Raw genomic sequence first — 24,617 nt, 5'->3', positions numbered from 1 at the left:
GTGATCTATTCTGATCAGAATTTCTGGGCTCATAGAAGTGTGCGCATGTCCCAGTCGAAGGTTCAGTCCTGCAGTCAGGTGCAGATGCCATGAAGCAGGTCTCTTGCTGCATGCTTTCTCGGTCCTTCCTGATCCCATTACTCACATTTCCAGAAGGTTCCTGCCTCTCTAACTTGCCTCTCTGCTTACTGAGAGAATTCCTGCTGCGATGTCCTTCTGTGCAGCGGTTCCTAATTTATATGAAATTTTCTTCTGTTTCTGTGTCCACACACCCAGCTGGTCTGCGGGTCTCGCTCAGTTATTAGGTAATAAATTTAAAACTAATAAGATAACATATTTTTAGTACTCAATGCATAATTAAGCTCTGGAATTCATTGCCAGAGGATGTGGTGAAAGCTATTAGTGTAGCTGCATTTAAAAAAGGTTTAACAAGTTCCTGGAGGAAAAGTCCATGGGATGTATCTACCCCTTGGGATCCTGCCAGGTACTTGTGACCTGGCTTGGCCACTGTTGGTAACAGGATACTGGACTTCATGGAGTTTTGGTCTGACCCAGTATCGCAAGTCTTATGTTATTATGTTCACATCACACTCAGCCCCAGGCTGCTTTTTTTTAAATTGAAGCTTTTATTCATTTCCAGCAAAACACATATTAGTCCTATTTAAGGACTCCAGTCCACATTAACAGAATTCTAAGCAACCACATCCTCTCGTTAACCTACTTGAATGCTACTGAGTTTACAAACAGATCTTAATGCAGTAGAAACATTGTCACAAAAATCATGTGTGTAAAATATTGCAAAACTTCAGTAAATGTCAGGTCTGAAGAGTGGTATGTTACTATGTTGTATAGAATCGGAAATGTAACAAAACCTATAGCAATACACATACTCTAGCACCATTACTTCAGTAAAAGTCAGGTCTGAAGAGTGGTACGTTACTATGTTGTATAGAATCGGAAATGTAACAAAACCTATAGCAATACACATACTCTAGCACCATTACTTCAGTAAAAGTCAGGTCTGAAGAGTGGTACGTTACTATGTCGTATAGAATCGGAAATGTAACAAAACCTATAGCAATACACATACTCTTGCACCATTACTTCAGTAAAAGTCAGGTCTGAAGAGTGGTACGTTACTATGTTGTATAGAATCGGAAATGTAACAAAACCTATAGCAATACACATACTCTAGCACCATTACTTCAGTAAAAGTCAGGTCTGAAGAGTGGTACGTTACTATGTCGTATAGAATCGGAAATGTAACAAAACCTATAGCAATACACATACTCTTGCACCATTACTTCAGTAAAAGTCAGGTCTGAAGAGTGGTACGTTACTATGTCATATAGAATCGGAAATTTATTTATTTATTTATTTCGGATTTTTATATACCGACATTCTCAATACAAGTATCGAATCAGGTCGGTTTACAAGTATCGAATCAGGTCGGAAATGTAACAAAACCTATAGCAATACACATACTCTAGCACCATTACTTCAGTAAAAGTCAGGTCTGAAGAGTGGTACGTTACTATGTCATATAGAATCGGAAATGTAACAAAACCTATAGCAATACACATACTCTAGCACCATTACTTCAGTAAAAGTCAGGTCTGAAGAGTGGTACGTTACTATGTCGTATAGAATCGGAAATGTAACGAAACCTATAGCAATACACATACTCTGGCACCATTACTTCAATAAAAGTCAGGTCTGAAGAGTGGTACGTTACTATGTCGTATAGAATCGGAAATGTAACGAAACCTATAGCAATACACATACTCTGGCACCATTACTTCAATAAAAGTCAGGTCTGAAGAGTGGTACGTTACTATGTCGTATAGAATCAGAAATGTAACAAAACCTATAGCAATACACATACTCTGGCACCATTACTTCAGTAAAAGTCAAGTCTGAAGAGTGGTACGTTACTATGTCGTATAGAATCGGAAATGTAACGAAACCTATAGCAATACACATACTCTGGCACCATTACTTCAGTAAAAGTCAGGTCTGAAGAGTGGTATGTTACTATGTCGTATAGAATCGGAAATGTAACGAAACCTATAGCAATACACATACTCTGGCACCATTACTTCAGTAAAAGTCAGGTCTGAAGAGTGGTACGTTTCTATGTCGTATAGAATTGGAAATGTTATAAAACCTATAGCAATACACATACTCTAGCACCATTACTTCAGTAAAAGTCAGGTCTGAAGAGTGGTGCGTTACTATGTCGTATAGAATCGGAAATGTAACAAAACCTATAGCAATACACATACTCTTGCACCATTACTTCAGTAAAAGTCAGGTCTGAAGAGTGGTACGTTACTATGTCGTATAGAATCGGAAATGTTATAAAACCTATAGCAATACACATACTCTGGCACCATTACTTCAGTAAAAGTCAGGTCTGAAGAGTGGTACGTTACTATGTCGTATAGAATCGGAAATGTAACAAAACCTATAGCAATACACATAGTCTAGCACCATTACTTGAGTCTTGCGTCTTCATTTTGCTGATACTACCCTCCCCCCTCCCACCATCATTCTCTACATACGAACTGCATGGCAGCCCCTACCAATCACCTACCTATTCCCCCTACCCTCCACTGGTTTAGTCTTCCTTCGCCAAAGAATATAACGATGCCATAATTTCTCAAATTTCTCCAAACAATCGAGCTTGCTTAACCTCTGAATCACTTTGCAATGGCGGTGAGGAAGCCTTCCTCCAAAAATACGCTACATCCCCCCTTGCAGCTGATATTATTTGGTGGGATAAGAAAACAGCAATAGGAGGTTCATAAAATGGGATATTTAAAAGAAAAAAAACCCAGTGGATCCTTAGGGATATTGTGAGAGAACAAATACCTAATCAGCTGTACCAGCGAATCCCAAAACGAAACTACCTTTGGGCAGTCCCACCACATATGTAAAAAAGAGCCCATCAGACCACAGCCATGGCAGCAGGAGTCCCCCAATCCTCTCAGTCAGGAACCACCCATAAAGAATTTTATAGCCATTTTCCACCATTGAAGCTGAAATGGAACTCCGTTTAGCGTGAGGAAAGCAGGAATCCCACTTGCTCACCCCTAACACACAATTCATATCCCTTTCCCAGCCGTGGAAGGTCCTTATTTAACAACCCCTAGATTCTTCAAATCCCCTTTGTCACCCACAGGGCCTTATCACAAAATCATTCCAAAAGAGATTTCCCCTGGCAATGAGGCCTCGCTAACCTGCCACCTGCAGGTAAAAATAAAAATCAGTAGATGCCAGGTTATGAGAATGAACGTCCTTAGCTCGCTCGCTTACCATTCCACAGATGTTCCAACCTCCAGCACCCCTTCTCTTCCCATCTCTCAGCCAAAACACCCGAGCAAGAAAATAGCAGTTATCTCCTACCAATCCACTCTGCCATTTACCCCAAAGTTGGTGAACTAGAAGCCCTGCATTAATCAGGCCCCCACTGCCAACCATGCACCCAGCTGTTCCCGCCCCACTCCTATGCCAGTGAATTACAGCTCTAAGCTGCGAGGCCAGAGAATAGCACAACCAGCAGGAAACACCTAACCCGCCCCTGGCTTTAGGCAAGCACTGGACCTTAGAGCTTAGCCTTCCAAATAAAGTGAAAACCTCTACGGCTAGCCCCAGGCTTCTTATCTCAGCTTCACGGGATAGTAGCAGTCACTTGCACCAGTACAGAAACACTCAATAAAATAGTTTTGTCGTTTTTAACATTTCTACATTTCAGCCCCCGATTAACCTCTCATTTGCAGGATGTGCCTGTGGCCAATCACACAGGTGACCCGGCACTGGTTTCTCTTCCAAAAGTGACTGTGCAGGTTGTTTCTTTGCAGCAAGAGGGGTTTGTGGATGTGTGTACACCTTAGCTGGCACTTCCAGAGGCAGAAATCCATCCTTGTATATGAGACCAAGGGAATTTTTATAAAGAGGGAAAGCATCATTCTGTGATCTGACAGACTTGTGCTTTCTGATGTGTGACAGCGCAGGCCATGGAAACAGTGGGCTGCAACTCTCCAGAAACCAAGCAGCTGGTGGCCATGGGAATCTAGGTGGCCAGATGTTCGGACAGCTGTTTAGATTATTACAAAGCTTGGTGGTAAGAAACTGCAATGGAGGATCCTTGTGTTGGGTTAATAATTATCTACTCAGGATGGCAGAGAACCAAAGAAGAGGGCAAAATCAAACTATTACAGCTGACAACTGGGAGATGTCCTTGCAGTGTAGACAGGAATTACGGGATGGCTGGGTTCAATCTGTATCTGTTACTGCTCAGCATGCTTGAGATGTCTGAATTTCATAGGTGTACACTGATTTGGTCTTTTTTTGAGGACAGCAGAAGATGGACGCTCAACGCACAATAAAGCTCTGGAATTTGTTGCCAGAGGATGTGGTTAGTGCAGTTAGTGTAGCTGGGTTCAAAAAAGGTTTGGATAAGTTCTTGGAGGAGAAGTCCATTACCTGCTATTAATCAAGTTTACTTAGGGAATAGCCACTGCTATTAATTGCATCAGTAGCATGGGACCTTCTTAGTGTTTGGGTAATTGCCAGGTTCTTGTGGCCTGGTTTGGCCTCTGTTGGAAACAGGATGCTGGGCTTGATGGACCCTTGGTCTGACCCAGCATGGCAATTTCTTATGTTCTTATGAGACATTTCCCTGCTGCTCTGCCCAGAGCACCAGCCCTCACCTCACGCTCTCTGCTCTTACCTTACAGATTGCAACCTTACTGAAAGACAATGAGCGGATCCAATCCACGCATACCCTTCCTCCCAGTGATGATGACAGTGACATCAAGAAAATAAAAAAGGTTTGTTTACCAGGAGACAGCACCCTGCTGCTCCATGCGTATGGATGTACTATCGGAAACGTTATGAACTACTTGGACTGTGCAATGATGTTACACAGGTAGCATGGCTTAGAGAGGGATTTCTGGTTTAGAAAGACAATACTCTGTCCTGGTTACAAACCATATAGATTACGCGTTACTGGAGGAGGGATACGGACTGTACTGGTTACATAGACCATGTGTTACTGGAGGAGGGATACGGACTGAACTGGTTACATAGATCACATGTTACTGGAGGAGGGATATGGACTGAACTGGTTACATAGACCATGCGTTACTGGAGGAGGGATACGGACTGTATTGGTTACATAGACCATGCGTTACTGGAGGAGGGATACGGACTGTACTGGTTACATAGACCATGTGTTACTGGAGGAGGGATATGGACTGCACCGGTTACATAGACCACGTGATACTGGAAGAGGGATACAGACTGTACTGGTTACATAGACCATGCGTTATTGGAGGAGGGATACGGACTGTACCGGTTACATAGACCATGCGTTATTGGAGGAGGGATACGGACTGTACTGGTTACATAGACCATGCGTTACTGGAGGAGGGATACAGAACTGTATGCATTACACAAACCGTGCACTGCTGAAGGAGGAACACAGATCATATAGGTTATACAGAATGTGCATTACTAGAAGAGGGATACAGACCGTATGGGTAACCCAGGCGATGCATTACTGGAAGAGGGATACAGACTATATGGGTAATCCAGAATGTACATTACTAGAAGAGGGATACAGACTGTATGGGTAATCCAGAATGTACATTACTAGAAGAGGGATACAGACTGTATGGGTAACCCAGGTGATGCATTACTGGAAGAGGGATATAGACTGTATGGGTAACCCAGAATGTACATTACTGGAAGAGGGATACAGACTGTATGGGTAACCCAGGCCGTGCATTACTAGAAAGAGGGATACAGACCGTATGGGCAACCCAGGCGATGCATTACTGGAAGAGGGATACAGACCGTATGGGTAACCCAGGTGATGCATTACTGGAAGAGGGATACAGACTGTATGGGTAACCAAGGCCGTGCATTACTGGAAGAGGGATACAGACTGTATGGGTAACCCAGAATGTGCATTACTGGAAGAGGGATGCAGACTGTATGGGTAACCCAGAATGTACATTACTGGAAGAGGGATACAGACTGTATGGGTAACCTAGAATGTACATTACTAGAAGAGGGTTACAGACCGTATGGGTAACCCAGAATGTACATTACTAGAAGAGGGATACAGACTGTATGGGTAACCCAGAATGTACATTACTAGAAGAGGGATACAGACTATATGGGTAACCCAGGCCACGCATTACTGGCAGAGGGGATACAGACCGTATGGGTAACCCAGAATGTGCATTACTGGAGGAGGGATACAGAGAAATTTAAAAAAAACCCTCATAACAATAAAATCTTAATCTAAATAAAACTCAAATTGAATAATAAATTTAATTACTAAGCTTATTTACAGAAAATCATACACAACTATAAACACATAAACATAATACTAATTAGATAATTAAACCCACATAAATATAATTGTATAATTGGTTTTATGTTTGTGTTTATTTGTTGTGTTTATTATTGGTCTTAGAGTTTTATTAACATTATATAATTTTCTGTTATAATCTATTATAATTTATAATCCCAACAACTCTAGTTATCTTGTTACATATGTTACAAAGTTATAATATTTTTCACTATTTCTTTTATAATATATAATGCGACTTATGACTGTCCACAGTCCAAATTGTTACTCATGTTGCAAAGTTTCAATGTAAAATAAGAAGTCTATGTTAATAGATTCCTATGTTACTCCGTAAACCGGCGTGATATGTCTAATTGAACATCAGTATAGAAAACAAATAAATAACATTATGATATATTTTATGTTTTATCATCTTTTATTTATATTTTTTGTTTCTATTAATATTATTATTATTTATATGGAATTTCAATTAACTATCAATTTTCACTTCCACCAAAAATATATTTGTAATCCTTTTATTAGGTTTTCTATAGCACTTTGGTCCTTAGTTTTTTTTCTCTGGTTTAAGTGAAAATCCTCTTGTGCCATGGAGCCAGTGAAAACCGCAGGGTGTGTTTGCACAGGTGCAGAGCTTCCTGCGGGGCTGGCTGTGCCGCAGGAAATGGAAGACCATCATTCAGGATTACATCCGCTCCCCACATGCGGACAGCATGCGGAAGAGGAATCAGGTGGTCTTCAGTATGCTGGAGGCCGAGGCAGAGTATGTGCAACAGCTTCACATCCTTGTGAATAACTTCCTGCGCCCGCTCCGCATGGCAGCCAGCTCCAAGAAGCCTCCCATCACGCACGATGATGTGAGCAGCATCTTCCTGAACAGGTGAGAGAGGTCGCGCGCACAGGATCTGCACCTGTCAGCAGCACCTGCTGTGGGTAGCTGTGATTACATGGGGAGTGGGGAGTTACGGATTCATCCCTGCCCTGGCTCTTCCACTCAAGTCCTTGGTGAATGCGGGGGCTTCATCTTTACCCCTGTAAACGTCAGGTTGGGGTTTGCTGCTTTGGCTGGAGTCAGAGCTTTGATAAATCTGCATCATTTCAGTGCTGTCGGTGTCCGTAGCTTGAAAGTTTCTTTTGTCTGACAGTGAAACCATCATGTTCCTGCACCAGATCTTCTACCAGGGCCTGAAGGCACGGATCTCCAGCTGGCCAACACTAGTGCTGGGTGAGTCGTGTGCCACCTTTCTCTTGCCTCTCTGTAGTGCTGCATTTCTGGAGGGCCCTTGATTTCTGGTGCTGGGAACTGAGAGCTGTGTTATTCGCCTGCGTTCTCTTCCAGCTGACCTCTTTGACATCCTGCTGCCCATGCTGAACATTTACCAGGAGTTTGTCCGGAACCACCAGTACAGCCTGCAGATCCTCGCCCACTGCAAACAGAACCGAGACTTTGATAAGCTACTGAAGCACTACGAAGCCAAACCCGACTGTGAGGAGAGGACGCTGGAGACCTTCCTCACGTATCCCATGTTCCAGGTGAGAGAGGATGAGTAACTCAGAGAGCTATAGCAAGCACCGTCTTTGCACCCATCCGTGCAGTGTGCGCAGGGCCAGCCCTAGGGAGAGCTGCTTCATCTGGGAGCCAGTTTAAAGGCTTAGGCTTGCATCAGAGAGAGACATCCGGATGGAGCAGGCGTCCTTTGCTCATGGCGAAGAGAGAAATCCAAAAAGTTGTAGATCTTCAGGGCTGGCCTGAATGTGCACACCTTTGGTAAATCACTGCCTTTTCAGTTTCAGCGCTGCAGACAAATCTGAACCATTTTAGTTTATCACTACAGCGTGCATTCCTTTGATAAATCAGCACTGTTTCAGTGTTATCAGTGCAGTGTGCATTCCTTTGATAAATCAGCACCGTTTCAGTGTTATTAGTGCAGTGTGCGCTCTTTTGATAAATCCCTACTGTTTCAGTGTTATCAGTGCAGTGTGCATTCCTTTGATAAATCAGCACCGTTTCAGTGTTATCAGTGCAGTGTGCATTCCTTTGATAAATCAGCACCGTTTCAGTGTTATTAGTGCAGTGTGCGCTCTTTTGATAAATCCCTACTGTTTCAGTGTTATCAGTGCAGTGTGCATTCCTTTGATAAATCAGCACCGTTTCAGTGTTATCAGTGCAGTGTGCGCTCTTTTGATAAATCCATACTGTTTCAGTGTTATTAGTGCAGTGTGCGCTCTTTTGATAAATCCCTACTGTTTCAGCGTTATCAATGCAGTGTGCGCTCTTTTGATAAATCCCTACTGTTTCAGCGTTATCAGTGCAGTGTGAGCTCTTTTGATAAATCCATACTGTTTCAGCATTATCAGTACAGTGTGCATTCCTTTGATAAATCCCTACTGTTTCAGCGTTATCAGTGCAATGTGCGCTCTTTTGATAAATCCATACTGTTTCAGTGTTATCAGTGCAGTGTGCGCTCTTTTGATAAATCCCTACTGGTTCAGCATTATCAGTGCAGTGTGCGCTCTTTTGATAAATCCATACTGGTTCAGTGTTATCAATGCAGTGTGCGCTTTTGATAAATCCCTACTGTTTCAGTGTTATTAGTGCAGTGGGCGCTCTTTTGATAAATCCCTACTGTTTCAGCGTTATCAGTGCAGTGTGCGCTCTTTTGATAAATCCATACTGGTTCAGTGTTATCAATGCAGTGTGCGCTTTTGATAAATCCCTACTGTTTCAGTGTTATTAGTGCAGTGGGCGCTCTTTTGATAAATCCATACTGGTTCAGTGTTATCAATGCAGTGTGCGCTTTTGATAAATCCCTACTGTTTCAATGTTATTAGTGCAGTGTGCGCTCTTTTGATAAATCCCTACTGTTTCAGTGTTGTTAGTGCAGTGGGCGCTCTTTTGGAAAGGTTTTCTCTTTCTGTGTTGAAGTGGTGTTTTTAATAGAGGAGCTGCGTGCTCATACACCCAGAGACACTCAGGAAATAGTGGCTACTGAGTCTGAACTGGATATTATGCTTACTCTCTTTCATGTCTTATATTTTTCAGATCCCCAGGTACATCCTGACACTGCATGAACTGCTGGCGCACACACCTCATGAGCACGTGGAGCGAAACAGTCTTGAATATGCAAAATCCAAATTGGAGGAGCTGTCCAGGTAGGATAATAATCTCTCACTTGTTGTAGCTCAGAGAACTGCCACTGGTGGGCCCTGTGAGGACCAAAAGTATCTGCTGTTGCTGCTGTTACAGGAGCACAGAGGAAGAGAGCAAAACCCTTGTCATATTGTCGCAATTTTCAAAACTATGCAGATATTAGCACAATCTGCAGATACTTTCCCCTGCTGACTTCACACCCATTCCAATAGGGAACGTGTGTGCAGATTTCCCCTTTGAAATCTGAAATATGTTCTCCTTTGAAATTTGAAATATGTTCTCCTTCTCCAAGAAATATGTTCTCCTTCTCCAAGAAATATGTTCCCCTTCTCCAAGAAATATGTTCCCCTTTGAAATTTGAAATATGTTCTCCTTCTCCAAGAAGGAGAACATATTTGAAAACTACCTGGGATAAAAAATATCTGCAGAGATGAGCACCTAATGCCCTGACCTCCCCTGCGTCTGATCCTGCCCTTCCTGTCCGTACTCCAGATCAGTCCAGACGAGTGGGTTTATGCATCCTCACCAGCAGATGGAGGCAGAGAGCAAACCTTTGAGTCACTGCTACATAACTGAGAGCGCCACCTGCAGTCCCTCGGTGTTTCTCTGTCTCCAGCAGATGGTAGAGGTGCAAACCTGCAGTCCCTCAGTATTTCTCTGTCTCCAGCAGATGGTAGAGGTGCAAACCTGCAGTCTGTTAGTTAAAGTAAAATAAGATTAGTTTAGGATTAGAGAGAAGATAGAAGACTGACGATGGAGCTCCGAGGTGTTAGGTTCCTTTGTGGGCCGCAGGGCAAGCGGGGGGTTGGAAATCCATGGCCAGACTTAACCCTTGATTTTGGGGGGAGTGGGGGGGGGGGGGGGGAAGCCAGGGGTCCTGGTTCTCTCGCTCCCCCTGAGGTCCTCTCACCCAGGCTGACCGGCTGCAGCGTCCCAGAAACAGGAAAGAAGTATTTTCATTTGCTTTTACTGTTCTGTGTGGCTCAGCAAGCTGTTTCTTTAAGAGCTTAACTTGGGGGAGAGCTCAGAAGCTGTGAGGCCTGAGGTTTGCGTCGGCTCGGCGTTGGGGTGAGGAGGAAACCACGAGGCTGGGGCTGTTTTTCAGCACTCGAAGCCAGGACAGCGGCGGTGGCTTTATTTTCTCCTGCCCGGGGTTATTTTTAGCTGCGAGTCGCGTGCGATGCCGTCTCCGGCTGAGCGCAGGAGAGCCTGTGGGGCCTGTGGGGGGAGGCGCTCTCGCCTCAGCGCGGCCTCTCTCTGCCCTGCTTGTGTCTCTTGAGGTGAGGGAGCCTCAGCAAAAGGATCAGGGGGCATGGGCTGCACACGCGCTGCAGGTCCTGTGCAGGAGGCCCCGGGGTGGGGGGTGAAAGAGACGGCGGCCATTTTAGCTCCACATGGCAGGAGCCCTGACATGGATGAGGAAGGCAGGGACTCCCCTCCCCTGCTTTCTCCTGTGCATCAGGGGCCTGGAGGAGGGGAGATGTGCCAGCGGACACAAGGGAGGACCCGGCCCCTGTGGAGTAGGGAGACTGCTGTGGATTTTCTGCAGATTTTGTTTAATTAATGCACGAGGCCTATCTCGCCAGCTTTTCAGACGATCCGAGGCAAGGCTAAGAAGGCTCAGGCTGAGGCACCTTCCAGAATGGGGGGCATTTTGCGTCTGTTGGGTCTGGATCGAAGGCGAGGGGAGGATCTTTCCTCCGAGGATTTGGATGGCGCTGATCCGCAGGATCCACAGGTGGATCCAGTGACTGATTCGCTGGGGGCCCTGGATACGGACGAGGTCCCTCTGGCAGAAGGGGATGACCCGAGGGTGGTCAGGTTATTCCGTAAGGAGGAGTTGCGGCCTCTCATCCCTCAGGTTCTGGAGGAGCTGGGGATTAAGGTTGTGCAGGAGTCGTCCAACAATGAAGGGGTAAACCCGGTGTTGGAGGGACTGCGTGGACCTCCGAGGGCGTTCCCTTAGCCAAAGCAGGGAAAGAGGCTGATTGACTGGGAATGGGATTTCCCAGAAGCTGGTTTGAAGGCGGCCAGGGCTATGGCCAGGTTGTATCCCCTGCTGGAGGACACTTTAGAGCTGCGGCAGTGTCGCAGTCACAAAGAAAATGACGATTCCTGTGGCAGGGTCGGTGGCCTTGAAGGATGTCCAGGAGCAGAAGCTGGAGATGCTGAGGCTTAGGGCCGCAGTCTGTGCTATTCTAATGCAGAGGGGCCGGTTTGTGCTGGGTGCAGAACGTGCAGGTGAAAGCACCGGAAACCTCTGCCGAGCCAGGCCAGGATGCTCAGCTGGAAGCCGGTGTGACCTATGTGGCCGATGCCCTCTAAGATATGCTTCGCCCTTTGGCTGGGAATATGGTGTCCGCGATAACCAACAAAGGCTTCTGTGCCTACGTAATTGGTCGGCGGATGCTTGTTCGAAGGTGCAGCTTTGTAATCTCCCCTTCAAAGGCAAGTTATTGTTTGGGGAGGATTTAGAGAAACTGATGAAGCATTTGGCAGATTCTAAAGGGAATAGGTTGCCTGAAGATAAGAAGGGAACTAGGAAGTCCTACTCACCTGGCGCTCGCTTCCGTGAAACGAGGAGATTTCACTCCAGGAAGGTTCTTCAGGCACAGGAAGGCAGCGACCCGTAGACCCGCCAGAGAGAGTTCCGGACAGGGCTCCAGAGATGCGAAACCCGTCCAGTGAAGGGGGCTGGTCCACTCCTCCCTGATGGCGGTTGGAGGAAGATGATCCCAGTTTTTCAAGGAGTGGACTAGAATCAGTTTGGACCAGTGAGTGTTGGAAGGCTGTGCATTAGAATTCTCTCTACCTCCCAAAGGCGCCGTCATGGTGCCCCGATGCGCTCACCCAGCAAGCGAGAGGTGGTGCGGGACACTCTGCTGCAGTGGCAGCGACTGGAAGCCATCTTCCCAGTGCCACAAGAGGAACTCAGTCAGGGAAGGTATTCCATGTACTTTATGGTTTCCAAGAAGGAGAGCTCATGTCAGCCCATTCTGGATCTGCAAAGGGTCAATGCAGCATTGCGGGTGCCATGTTTTTGGATGGAAATGTTACAAACGGTGATTGCAGCGGTGTGCAAAGGGGAGTTTCTGGCCTCCTTGGATCTTACAGAGGTATATTTTATTTATTTATTTATTTGAAACTTTTATATACCGACATTCGACAGACATCACATCGGTTTCCATGGAACATATTGGAAAGAAATAAAATGAACTCAGTAACTTAACTGTAGTAATTAAGATAAAAAGAAGGAGATAAGAGAGAGAATCTACAGGGAGAAAGTAGATAAATAACAGTAGAGGACAGGTGATGAGATATTCACCTGGATAACTAGATGAGAATAAACTCTTATTAATATATACAAGTAAGTCCAAATAAATGGGGGGAGAGATGAAGCTGGGGGCTGTAGGAGGGAGTTATGGAAAGGCTTGTTTAAAGAGCCAAGTCTTAAGTTTTGGTTTAAAATTGAGTGGGGAAGGTTCCAGCTGCAGTTCAGGTCCTGCGATGGATAGTGCTCTCTTTTCTTGTGGCAGTGAGCCGGGTGGATTTTGAAGAGGGTGTGTGTAAGAAGGTACCATTGAAGGTGGGTCTGGAGGGGGTATGGGACTGTAGGGAACCGTTGAACAAGTGTATGTTCCTGTTGTGTAGGATAGAGAGGCTTTTGTAAAGGATTCTGAATGGGATTGGGAGCCAGTGAAGGTCTTTAAGGACAGGGGTAATGTGGTCTGTTCTGCGTGTGTTAGTGAATATTCTGGCTGCTGCATTTTGTAGCATCTGGAGGAGTTTGATAGTAGATGATGGGAGGCCTAGGAGAAGTGAATTACAGTAGTCTAATTTGGAGAAAATTAATGCTTGTAAGACTGTGCGAAAGTTGTTGAAGTGGAGTAGTGATTTAAGTTTTTTATTTTATTTGAAACTTTTATATACCGACAACCGTTTGCACATCGTATCGGTTTACAGATAACTTAAAACTATGATAGTGTAACTATCATTTAGGCATGGCCTTTACAGGGAACAGATAACACTTTTACATAAGAACAAGGTAGTTAAATATTGGTATATATATAAAATAAATTTTGAAAGTACAGAATAAACGGGATATTGGTTATAGCAAATAATATAAAATATTATGTACAAGGGTGTGTTAATAGGATTAGGAGGGGTAACAGGATATTTTAGGACATGAAGTCTGTAGTAACAATCCTTCATTGTGTTGTTTATGAATTGTTTAAGGTTCATCTGACTGTCAAGGGTAACGCCTAGGTCTCGAACTTGTTGAGCAAAACGGAGGGGGGGAAGAGTGTTAAAGTTTATGACAGTGGAATTGTTAGGGTTGTGGGCAATGAGGAGAAGTTCAGTTTTTGAAGTGTTAAGGGCGATGTTGAGATTAGTGAGTAGGCAAGTGATAGATTTGAGGCAGATTTTCCAGGTTTCAAGGGATTTGGTGAGGGATTCTGTAAATGGGATAAGGATTTGGACATCGTCCTCATAGATGAAATGGGTGAGACTTAAACTGGACAGGAGTTGAATAGTGTGGAAGAAAGAGAGGAGCCTTGGGGAACGCCTCGGATTAGGTTGATGAGTGTGGATTTGTTGGTACCAATTTTAACTATGTATTGTCTATTGTTAAGGTAAGATTCAAGCCACTGGAGGGCGTTACCAGTGATGCCAATTTCAATGAGGCGGTTTAGGAGGATCTTATGGCTGATAGTGTCGAAGGCAGAGGAGAAATCTAGCATAGCCAGAATGTAGGAGTGTCCTTTGTCAATACCTTTAAAGATGGTGTCAGAGAGGGAGATTAGGAGGGTTTCTGTGTTGAGAAATTTGCGGAAGCTGAATTGAGCTGGGTATAAGATTTGGTTTTTTTTCAAGGTGATCGGAGAGTTCCATGATTTTAGCTAAGAAAGGGAGGTTTGAGATAGGACAATAGTTGGCTGGATCAGCGGGGTTAAGGTTAGGTTTTTTAAGGATAGGTTTGACAATAACTTGTTTTACGGAGGTGGGGACGCTACAAAAGGTAATAGAACAGTTGATGATATCAGCTAATGCTTTGGAAATTAGGTTGGGAATGGTAAGGAGGTGTTTGGTGGGGATGGTATATGTGGGGTGTGATGCAGGTTTAATTTTTTTGAGTAGGTTTTCTATTTCAGAGGAGGAAATAGTTTCAAAGGTGTGAAGAGACGCATGCAGAATATTAGGGTGGTTGGTTGTGGAGGTGGTGGAAAGGAGAAAGCCTGATGTAAGTTTAGAGATTTTGTCGTGGAAGATATCTCCACATTCCCATCAAAGCAGACCATCAGAAGATCCTACGCTTCACGGTGCTAGTAGAGCATTTTCAGTTTCGAGCTCTTCCCTTCGGGCTCGCTACTGCTCCGAGAATGCTCACAAAGGTGATGGTGGTAGTGTCGGCAGCCCTCAGAAGAGAAGGAATACTGGTGCATCCGTACCTGGACGATTGGCTCATTGGGGTGAAGTCGGAGGTGGAGCATCTCTGTTCCATTCAGCGAATGATGGCGTGCCTGGACTTCCTGGGCTGAGTGATAACATGGGCTAAGAGCCATCTGGAACCGTCCCAGTCCTTGGATTTTCTGGGAGCACGATTTGATACCCGGTTAGACAAGGTGTTTCTTACCCCAGAAAGGGTGCTCAAGTTGCAGTTGCAAGTGGTTTAGCTAAGGAACCTGTCAGTCCCCAAGGCCTGGGATTATCTTCAGGTGCTAGGGTCCATGGCTTCTGCACTGGATTTGGTGCCATGGGCATTTGCGCACATGCGTCCACTTCAGAAGGCTCTCCTGTCCTGTTTGGAATCCAATGTCTGAGAAGTTTCAGCTGCCATTACCGCTCCAGGAGGAATCTAGGTCCAGTCTCTCATGGTGGCTGTTGCAGTCCAATTTAAAGAAGGGAGTGGATTTGGAGGTTCCGGACTGGGTGGTAGTAACCACAGATGCCAGTATGAGCAAATGGGGAGTGATATGTCAAGAATCTACAGCTCAAGGGCAGTGGTCTCCGATGGAAGCATCCTGGTCAATCAACCATCTGGAAACAGCAGTCTGGAGGGTGCTGTTGTTCTTTCTTCCTCAGATTCAGGAAAGGGCAGTACATGTGTTCTTGGACAATGTGACGATGATGGCCTATATCAATCGACAGGGCAGAATGAAAAGTCACTTGGTGGCTCAGGGAGTTCACAAATTCTTTTCCTAGGCAGAACCTCATCTAGCAGCACTTGCAGCCTCTCATGTGGCAGAGTAGACAATGTGCAGGTGGATTATCTCAGCAGACAACAGCTGGAACCAGGAGAATGGAAGCTGTAGGCGGAGGCCTTTGTGCTCATTCGGCGCAGGTGGGGTGAACCCCTCCTGGCAACGAGGAAGAATGCCAAGGTGACTAAGCTTTACAGCTGCCGAAGGGAGTTCAGCTCCACAGGGATCGGCACACTAGGTCAGCTGTGGCCAGAAAGGCTCCTTCTATGACTTTCCTCCATGGCTGCTCATAGGTTGGGTGTTGCATCACGTCGAGCGGCATCAGGGACGAGTGATCCTGGTAGTGCCGGAGTGGCCGTGCCATCCGTGGTTTTCAGATCTGGTTCAGCTAGTGGTAGATGGGCCTGTTCGGTTAAGCCACCTGAGGGGTGGAGCAGGCGGATTGCTTCTGTCTAGCAGCTTGGCTTTTGAGAGGCGGCTTTTCTGCTTGAAAGGATATTCCAAGCTGGTGATTATTACTCTTCTTCAGGCTAGAAGATCCTCCACTTCTTTGGCATATATCAGAGTCTGGAGAATGTTTCAGTCCTGGTGTGGGGGTCCATGATGCTGATCCTTTGCAAGTGAATGTTGCCCAGGTCTTGGCCTTTATGCAGGATGACTTGTCAAAGGGTTTGGCCTATAATTCTCTCTGAGTCCAGGTGGCAGCCTTGGGTTGTTTCAGAGGGAGGTTGCAGGGAAGACCCTTAGCATCTCATCAGGACATAGTGCGTTTTCTGAAAGGAGCGAAGCATTTGATTCCTCCAGTCTGTAGACTTTGTCCATCCTGGAATCTTAACTTGGTCCTATGAGTACTGTATGGTCCTCCCTTTGAACCTTTGCGAAGGGCTACTTTGAATGATCTTACCCTAAAGGTGGTGTTCCTGGTGGTGATTTGCTTGGTGAGACGGATTTCTGAGCTCCAGGCATTTATAATGCAAAGAGCCTTTTTAGCAAATTTCTGATGATGGCATCTTGTTGGGATTAGTTCCTTCTTTTTTTGCCCAAGTTAGTGTTGTCTTTTCTTCTTAGCCAGACGGTGGAGCTGCTGGGGTTTTCTTACCTGATGCCTGATTCTCCCCATGCGAGGGTGCTTCATCTTTTGGATGTGCATCGGGTTCTCAGATATCTCAAAGTGACCAATGGATTTCGGTGCTCGGACTATCTTTTTGTGTTATTCAGTGGTGCAAAGAAGGGTTGAAAAGCGACTGAGTATGATTGCTCGTTGTTTAAAGGAGGCGATGTTTCAGCCTATATTAGTAAAGGTCAGTCAATCCCTGAGGGAATGCGTAGTCATTCTTCTAGGGCACAGGCAGCCTCCTGGGCAGAGTGTCTGTGTCACCGCAGGAGATTTGCTGGGTGGCAACTTGGTCCTCTTTGCACACTTTTACCAGGCATTACTGTTTGGATGTCGGGGCTCCTTTGGTGAGAATGTACTGCGGGCAGGTCTTTCGGGATCAGACCCAGGTTAGAGGGGCTTGGGTTCATTCCACTTGTCTGGATTGATCTGGAGTACCACAGATCAGTCCAGAATCCCGGCCCATTATAATGCTTTTCAAATGACCTCTCCTGAGGCTCCTGGTGATGCAGATTTAAGTTGTGTGCTGCAGAATAATATTGTATAGAGTTCTCACTTGTTTGAGACTCAAAATTCTTTTTCTTGCCCCTAGTTTAGGGGTCAGTTTGGTTGGGAGTTTTCAACTTGTGCCCCAGCTTTTTTAGAGGAATCCTGGAGGTTGGGGTTAGACATCTTGGCTTGGATACAGGTCAATACTGAGGGACTGTAGGTGACACTCTTGGTTATGTAGCAGTGCCTCAAAGGTTTGTTCTCTGTCTCCATCTGCTGGTAGGGATGCAAAACCCACTTGTCTGGACTGATCTGTGGTATTACAGAATGAAAATTAGCAGGTAAGAACCAATTTTCCTATTTTTCCCACAGGTAAAAGGCTGTGCATGTTGAATTCTGCGCAGAGTTTTACCCAGGGTCAGGCTGGGCATTTCAGACAACACGTTTACCTGGTTACTGGCTTCTGAAACTATCTCTAAATACAATAAAGCTGACTGCAATAGTTTATTGCAGATAAAATGCCCTAAAACTGTCTGATGTCTTGATATTCACTCTCTTGCCGTCTCTCTGCAGAATTATGCATGATGAAGTGAGTGAGACAGAGAATATTCGGAAGAACCTGGCGATAGAAAGGATGATAGTGGAAGGCTGTGAGATTCTCCTGGATACAAGCCAGACATTTGTAAGACAAGGTAAAGTATACTATAAAGAATTAATTAGCATTCCTCTCCAAATTAGGGCATGGCTCCAGAGAACATGGCATGCCAGAGCAGGATCACTAATCCTTCAGGAAATAGGGTCAACTGCCAGAACCCTACTGGAAGTTCTCCTGGAGAAGACACCTGTGGATATCTCAAGGAAAGAGAGAGATAATGAATGCTAAAGTGACAGGAAAGCTGGCAGGAGGTGAGCCCCTTACTCCTGCTGGCATAGGAAAGGAATACAAGGGATTGGAGGAAGGTCCAGGCAGATTGCCACATCTTTGTTATACTGTAGGGGAAAAGGGAGGAAGAGAATGAGAGCTGGAGGTCTGGTCAGGCCTGTTATTTTGTTATGGGAATGGAGGGGAGGGGGGTGGAGATCGAGGTATTGGTGGCCTTGTTGATCTGTCAAGGAGTAAGGGGCAGTATAGACAACTTGTTATGTAAAGAGGTGTGAGGATAAGGAGATGTGGGTTGGCTGCAAAGGTTAATGCACCCCCCCCCCCCCTGCTGTCAGGGTCAGCGTACTACTCGTTTCCACTACCACCATCCCTGCTGCATCAACAATTTAAGCACTCATTCTGTGCTTATGAAGCTCAGAGATGTGCTGGTGGGTCCACTGAGTGACCTGTTCAATAGATCCCTGGAAACGGGAGTGGTGCTGAGCGACTAGAGAACAGCGGTGGTGGTCCCGCTTCACAAGACTGGGAGCAGAGAGGAGGCTGGAAATTACAGGCCGGTTAGCCTCATCTCAGTGATGGGAAAATTAATGGAGACTCTGCTGAAAGAAAGGATAGTGAACTACCTACAATCTGGTGGGTTGCCCGATCCAAGACAGCACAGATTCACCAAGGGAAGGTCCTGTCAGACGAATCTGATTGATTTCTTTCTTTGGATGACTAGAGAATTGAATCAGGGAAGAGCACTGGATGTGATTTACTTGGATTTCAGCAAAGCTTTTGATATGGTCCCACATAGAAGACTTATGAAGAAAATGAGAAGCTTGGAGTGAGCACCAAGGTGGTGGCGTGGATTACAAACTGGTTGATGGACAGAAGACACTAGGTAATGGTAAATGAACCTACTCTGAAGAGAGAACGGTATTAAGTGGAGTGCTGCAGGGATCAGTGTTGGGACCGGTTCTATTCAACGTCTTTGTGAGCGACATTGGAGAAGGGATATTTAAGATCTGCAACAGAGTGGACACGCCGGAAGGAGTGGAGAGAATGAGACAGGATTTAAGGAAGCTTGAAGAGTGGTTGAAGATATGGCAGCTGGGATTTAATGCCAAGAAGTGTAGAGTCATGCATCTGGGACATGGTAATCCAAAGGAACTGTATGTGATGGGGGGTGAAGCGCTGCTGTGCACTGAGCAGGAGAGAGACCTTGGGGTGACAGTGTCTAGCGATCTAAAGATGGCGAAGTAATATGACAAGGCGATAGCTAAACCAGAAGAATGCTGAGCTGACTAGAGGGAGGAATATCTAGTAAGAAAAGGAGGTGATGATGCCCTTGTACAGGTCCTTAGTGAGGCCTCACCTGGAGTATTGTGTTCAGTTCTGGAGACAGTATCTCCAAAGGGACAGAGACAGGATGGAGGCGGTCCAGAGAAGGGTGACCAAAATGGTGGAGGGTCTCCATCAAATGATTTATGAGGAGAGGTTGAAGGAGCAAAGGAGATATGATACAGATCTCCACATACTTGAAAGGTTTTAATGATGCACGATCAACAACAAACATTTTCCACTGGAAAGAAACCAATAGAACTAGGGGTCACAAAATGAAACTCCGGGGAGGACGACTCAGAGGCAGTGTCAGGAAATATTTCTTCATGGAGAGGGTGGTGGATGCCTGGAATGCCCTGCCAGAGGAGGTGATAAAGACAAAAATGATGCAAGATTTCAAAAGGGCATGGGATAAACACTGTGGATACCTAAAGGCAAGGGGGAGGGGAATGAAGTAAGGCATGGGGGAATCTTGCTGGTGTGGCAGACTCCCTTAACAAATAGCCTTCAGACTGTGATGCAACTCCATCATTGCTCGCTGCTTCACGGCAGGAAAAGAGGAATTAGATTCCGACAACAACCAACAAAGACATTGAAATGTATGGTGTGGGAAAACAAATAAGCATGGGGGTTACTACCCTTAACCAAAAAGCCTGATACTACACTTCTGATGCAACTCCAACATTGCTCTCTGCTTCAATGGCCGGGGGGAGGGAAGGAAATTGGACTCAAACAGAAACCAACAAGAGCCCTGACCTTGACCACCTGAGTAAAATTGGAAACTGATAACTATGGGAGTTTGCTGGGCAGACTAGATGGACCATTAGGTCCTAGATTGGTTGAGGTCTAAGTCATTGTATCTGTAAAGTAATATCTGGGAAGGACAGGGTGGATAAGGCCTGGGTCACTGTATCTGTAGGGTTATATCTGGGAGGGATAGGATGGATAAGGCCTGGGTCACTGTATCTGTAGGGTTATATCTGGGAGGGACAGGATGGATAAGGCCTGGGTCACTGTATCTGTAGGGTTATATCTGGGAGGGATAGGATGGATAAGGCCTGGGTCACTGTATCTGTAGGGTTATATCTGGGAGGGACAGGATGGATAAGGCCTGGGTCACTGTATCTGTAGGGTTATATCTGGGAGGGACAGGATGGATAAGGCCTGGGTCACTGTATCTGTAGGGTAATATCTGGGAGGGTCAGAATGGATGGGGCCTAGGTCTCTGTAACTGTAGGGTAATATCTGCGAGGGACAGGTTGGATGGGGCCTAGGTCACTTTTAAACTAGAACAAGGGGGAAAGCCGACAGTCACTCAGTAGTGCATGGTTCGGAGGAATGTATCTTTGAAGGATGCTAATGAAACAGGAGAGTTTAGGGCATCCCAACAGAGAGGTTCTAATTAAAGAAAACATAGTCCATGTGCCTATATGTAAAAAATCAGCTGAGCTAAAGATTTCCAAATTATCCATATCAACTGAAAAGCAGGTTGTTAATACAAACAAAAAACTCACTTTGAAATGTCTGTATTACAATGCTAGAAGTCTAAAAAGTAAGATGGGAGAGTTAGAGTGTATAGCAGCAAATGATGAGATTGACATAATTGGCATCTCAGAGACCTTTTGGAGGGAGGATAACCAATGGGACAGTGCTATATCAGGGTACAAATTATATCGCAATGATAGGGAAGATCAACTTGGTGGGAGTGTGGCACTTTATGTCCGGGAGGGTATAGACTCCAACAGGATAAAGATCATACAAGAGATTAAATGCTCAGTAGAATCTATATAGGTAGAAATCCCATGTGTGTTGGGTAAGAGTATAGTGATAGGAGTATACTACCGTCCACCAGGACAAAATGGTCAGACAAATGATGAAATGCGAAGAGAAATCAGTAAGTTCCATTTACCATCACACATTGTCGTCTGTCCGTCAACCAGTTTGCAATCCAGGCCACCACCTCAGCACTCATTCCTAAGCTTCTCATTTTATTCACAAACCTCCTGTGCGGTACCGTATCAAAAGCTTTGCTGAAATCCAAGAAGATGACATTGAGCGCTCTTCCTCGATCCAATTCCCTAGTCACCCAGTCAAAAAAGTCAATCAGATTTGTCTGATAGGATCTTCCCCTGGTGAATCCATGCTGCCTCTGGTCCAGCAATTCTCCCGACTGTAGATAGTTCACTATTCTTTCTTTCAGCAGCGACTCCATTACTTTTCCCACCATCGAGGTGAGGCTAACCGGTCTGTAGTTACCAGCCTCCTCTCTGATCCCACTCTTGTGAAGAGTTCTCCTCCTGTACGTTTTTCCGTTGTGGCTGCTGGTGAGCAAGGTACTCAGGCGAATAGAGGTTCATCCAGGAGAGGTGATTCTGGTGGTCCCAGAGTTGTTTTTTGGTGGCCTTGGGTTGCAGATTTAGTCAGTCTCGTGGTGGCTGGACCATTGTGTCTTGCTTATCTGCTCAATCTCTTGCGCCAAGTTCCCGCTTTTTTGGATCGGGTGGCTCGCCTCTGTCTCGTGGCTTGGTTTTTGAGAAGCAATGTCTGAGGGCCAAAGGATATCCCACAGATATCATCTCCACCCTGGTACAAGTTGGTAAGACCTCAACATCCTTGGCTTATGTGAGGGTGTGGAGAGTCTTTGAAGCATGGTGCATAGAATAGGGGGATTGATCCTATTTAAATGCCAGTCATGCACATTTTGGCTTTTTTGCAACAGGGACTGGTGAACAGTTTGGTTTTTAACTCCCTTAGAGCTCAGGTGGCGGCGTTGGGCTGCCTTAGAGATGAGGTCCATGGGGTGCTCTTGTCTGTACATCCGGATGTGGTACATTTTCTCTGGGGGGACGAAGCATTTATGGCTCCAGGTGCAGAAATTGTGCCGCCCCCCCCCCCCCCGGAGGCTTAACTTGGTTCTCAAGGGTTATGCTCAGCTCTGTTTGAACCTATCCGAAGAGTGAACATGAAGAATTTCGGAGTTACAGGCTCTTTCATGCAGGGATCCTTTTCTTAGGATTACGGATGATGGAATCTCTTTGCATACGGTTCCTTCCTTCCTCGTCCTTTCATGTGAATCAGTCGATGGAACTACCAGCCTTTACGGCTCTGGATTCAAGGGCGCCTCTCGCGAGGGAAAGTAGAGACTTTTGGATGTGAACCAGGCATTGCTTCGGTATCTGGAAGTCACTAATAGTTTTCGTGTGTCGCACTGTTCCTGAGGGATTGAGAGCTCACTCTAGTCAATCGTAAGCGATATCCTGGGCCAAATGTCAGCAAGTGTCACCACAAGAGGTTTATAGGGCGGCTATTTGGTGGTCATTGCACACTTTTGTCAGACATTATCGTTTGGATGTCCAGGATCCAGATGTCTTGGGCTTTGGGGAAAGTGTACTGTAAGCAGGACTCTCCCAGTCCCACCCTGTTTAGGGAAGCTTTGGTACATCCCAGGAGTCTGGACTGATCTGGGTGTGTACAGGGAAAGGAAAATTGGTTCTTACCTGCTAATATAAATGAATATTGAGCTATAGGTGTCAGTTTTAGGGCTGAAAACCTGTTCACTGCACTGATGTCCTCTCTCCCACACAAGCACATGCACACACACACTGCCCATCACTTCAGAACCAGTACTACATAGGCAGTAAGCGTGCAAGCTTCACACCCAGACACACACACACACACACACACACACACACACACACACACACACACACTGCCCTTCACTACAGAGCAAGTACTACATAGGCAGCAACAGTGCAGGCTTCACATCCCCCCCCCCCCCCACACACACACACACACTGCCCTTCACTACAGAACTGGTACTAAATAGGCAGTAAGCATGCAAGCTTCACACACACACACCCACACACACACACACACACACACACACACACACACACACTGCCCTTCACTACAGAACCGGTACTAAATAGGCAGTAAGCATGCAAGCTTCACACACACACACTGCCCTTCACTACAGAACCGGTACTAAATAGGCAGTAAGCATGCAAGCTTCACACACACACACACACACACACACACACTGCCCTTCACTACAGAACCGGTACTAAATAGGCAGTAAGCATGCAAGCTTCACACACACACACACACACACACACACACACTGCCCTTCACTACAGAACCGGTACTAAATAGGCAGTAAGCATGCAAGCTTCACACACACACACACTGCCCTTCACTACAGAACCGGTACTAAATAGGCAGTAAGCATGCAAGCTTCACACACACACACCCACACACACACACACACACTGCCCTTCACTACAGAACCGGTACTAAATAGGTAGTAAGCATGCAAGCTTCACACACACACACCCACCCACACACACACACACATACACACACACACACACTGCCCTTCACTATAGAACAAGTACTACATAGGCAGCAACAGTGGAAGCTTCGCACCCACACAAACACACACTGCCCTTCATTACAGAAAAGGTACTACATAGGCAGTAAGTGTGCAAGCTTCACACCCAGACAGGCACACGCACACGTACACTGCCCATCACTTCAGAACCGGTACTACATAGGCCGTAAGCGTGCAAGCTTCACACCCAGACATGCACACCCACACACACACACACACACACACACACACACACACACACACACACACTGCCCTTCACTACAGAACCGGTACTAAATAGGCAGTAAGCATGCAAGCTTCACACACACACACACTGCCCTTCACTACAGAACCGGTACTAAATAGGCAGTAAGCATGCAAGCTTCACACACACACACCCACACACACACACACACACACACACACTGCCCTTCACTACAGAACCGGTACTAAATAGGCAGTAAGCATGCAAGCTTCACACACACACACCCACCCACACACACACACACATACAAACACACACACACACACACACACACACACACTGCCCTTCACTATAGAACAAGTACTACATAGGCAGCAACAGTGGAAGCTTCGCACCCACACAAACACACACTGCCCTTCATTACAGAAAAGGTACTACATAGGCAGTAAGTGTGCAAGCTTCACACCCAGACAGGCACACGCACACGTACACTGCCCA

The 24,617-nt window shown here is 45.8% G+C and overlaps 1 protein-coding gene across 1 annotated transcript in view; it reads left to right on the top strand.

The window, feature by feature from the left end:
• Positions 1 to 24,617, top strand: part of RASGRF1 (Ras protein specific guanine nucleotide releasing factor 1) — a 139,689-nt gene that overhangs the window by 48,710 nt on the left and 66,362 nt on the right. The window contains 6 exon segments of the mRNA XM_029574978.1: positions 4,743 to 4,835; positions 7,009 to 7,262; positions 7,528 to 7,607; positions 7,722 to 7,915; positions 9,426 to 9,535; positions 17,913 to 18,031. Coding sequence (XP_029430838.1) covers positions 4,743 to 4,835; positions 7,009 to 7,262; positions 7,528 to 7,607; positions 7,722 to 7,915; positions 9,426 to 9,535; positions 17,913 to 18,031 — 850 coding nt within the window.

Source organism: Rhinatrema bivittatum, chromosome 13 (genome assembly GCF_901001135.1).
Source record: "Rhinatrema bivittatum chromosome 13, aRhiBiv1.1, whole genome shotgun sequence".
NCBI lineage: Eukaryota > Metazoa > Chordata > Amphibia > Gymnophiona > Rhinatrematidae > Rhinatrema > Rhinatrema bivittatum.
The sequence above is the reverse complement of the archived record's forward strand: the minus strand, read 5'-3'. Positions and strand labels throughout refer to the sequence as shown.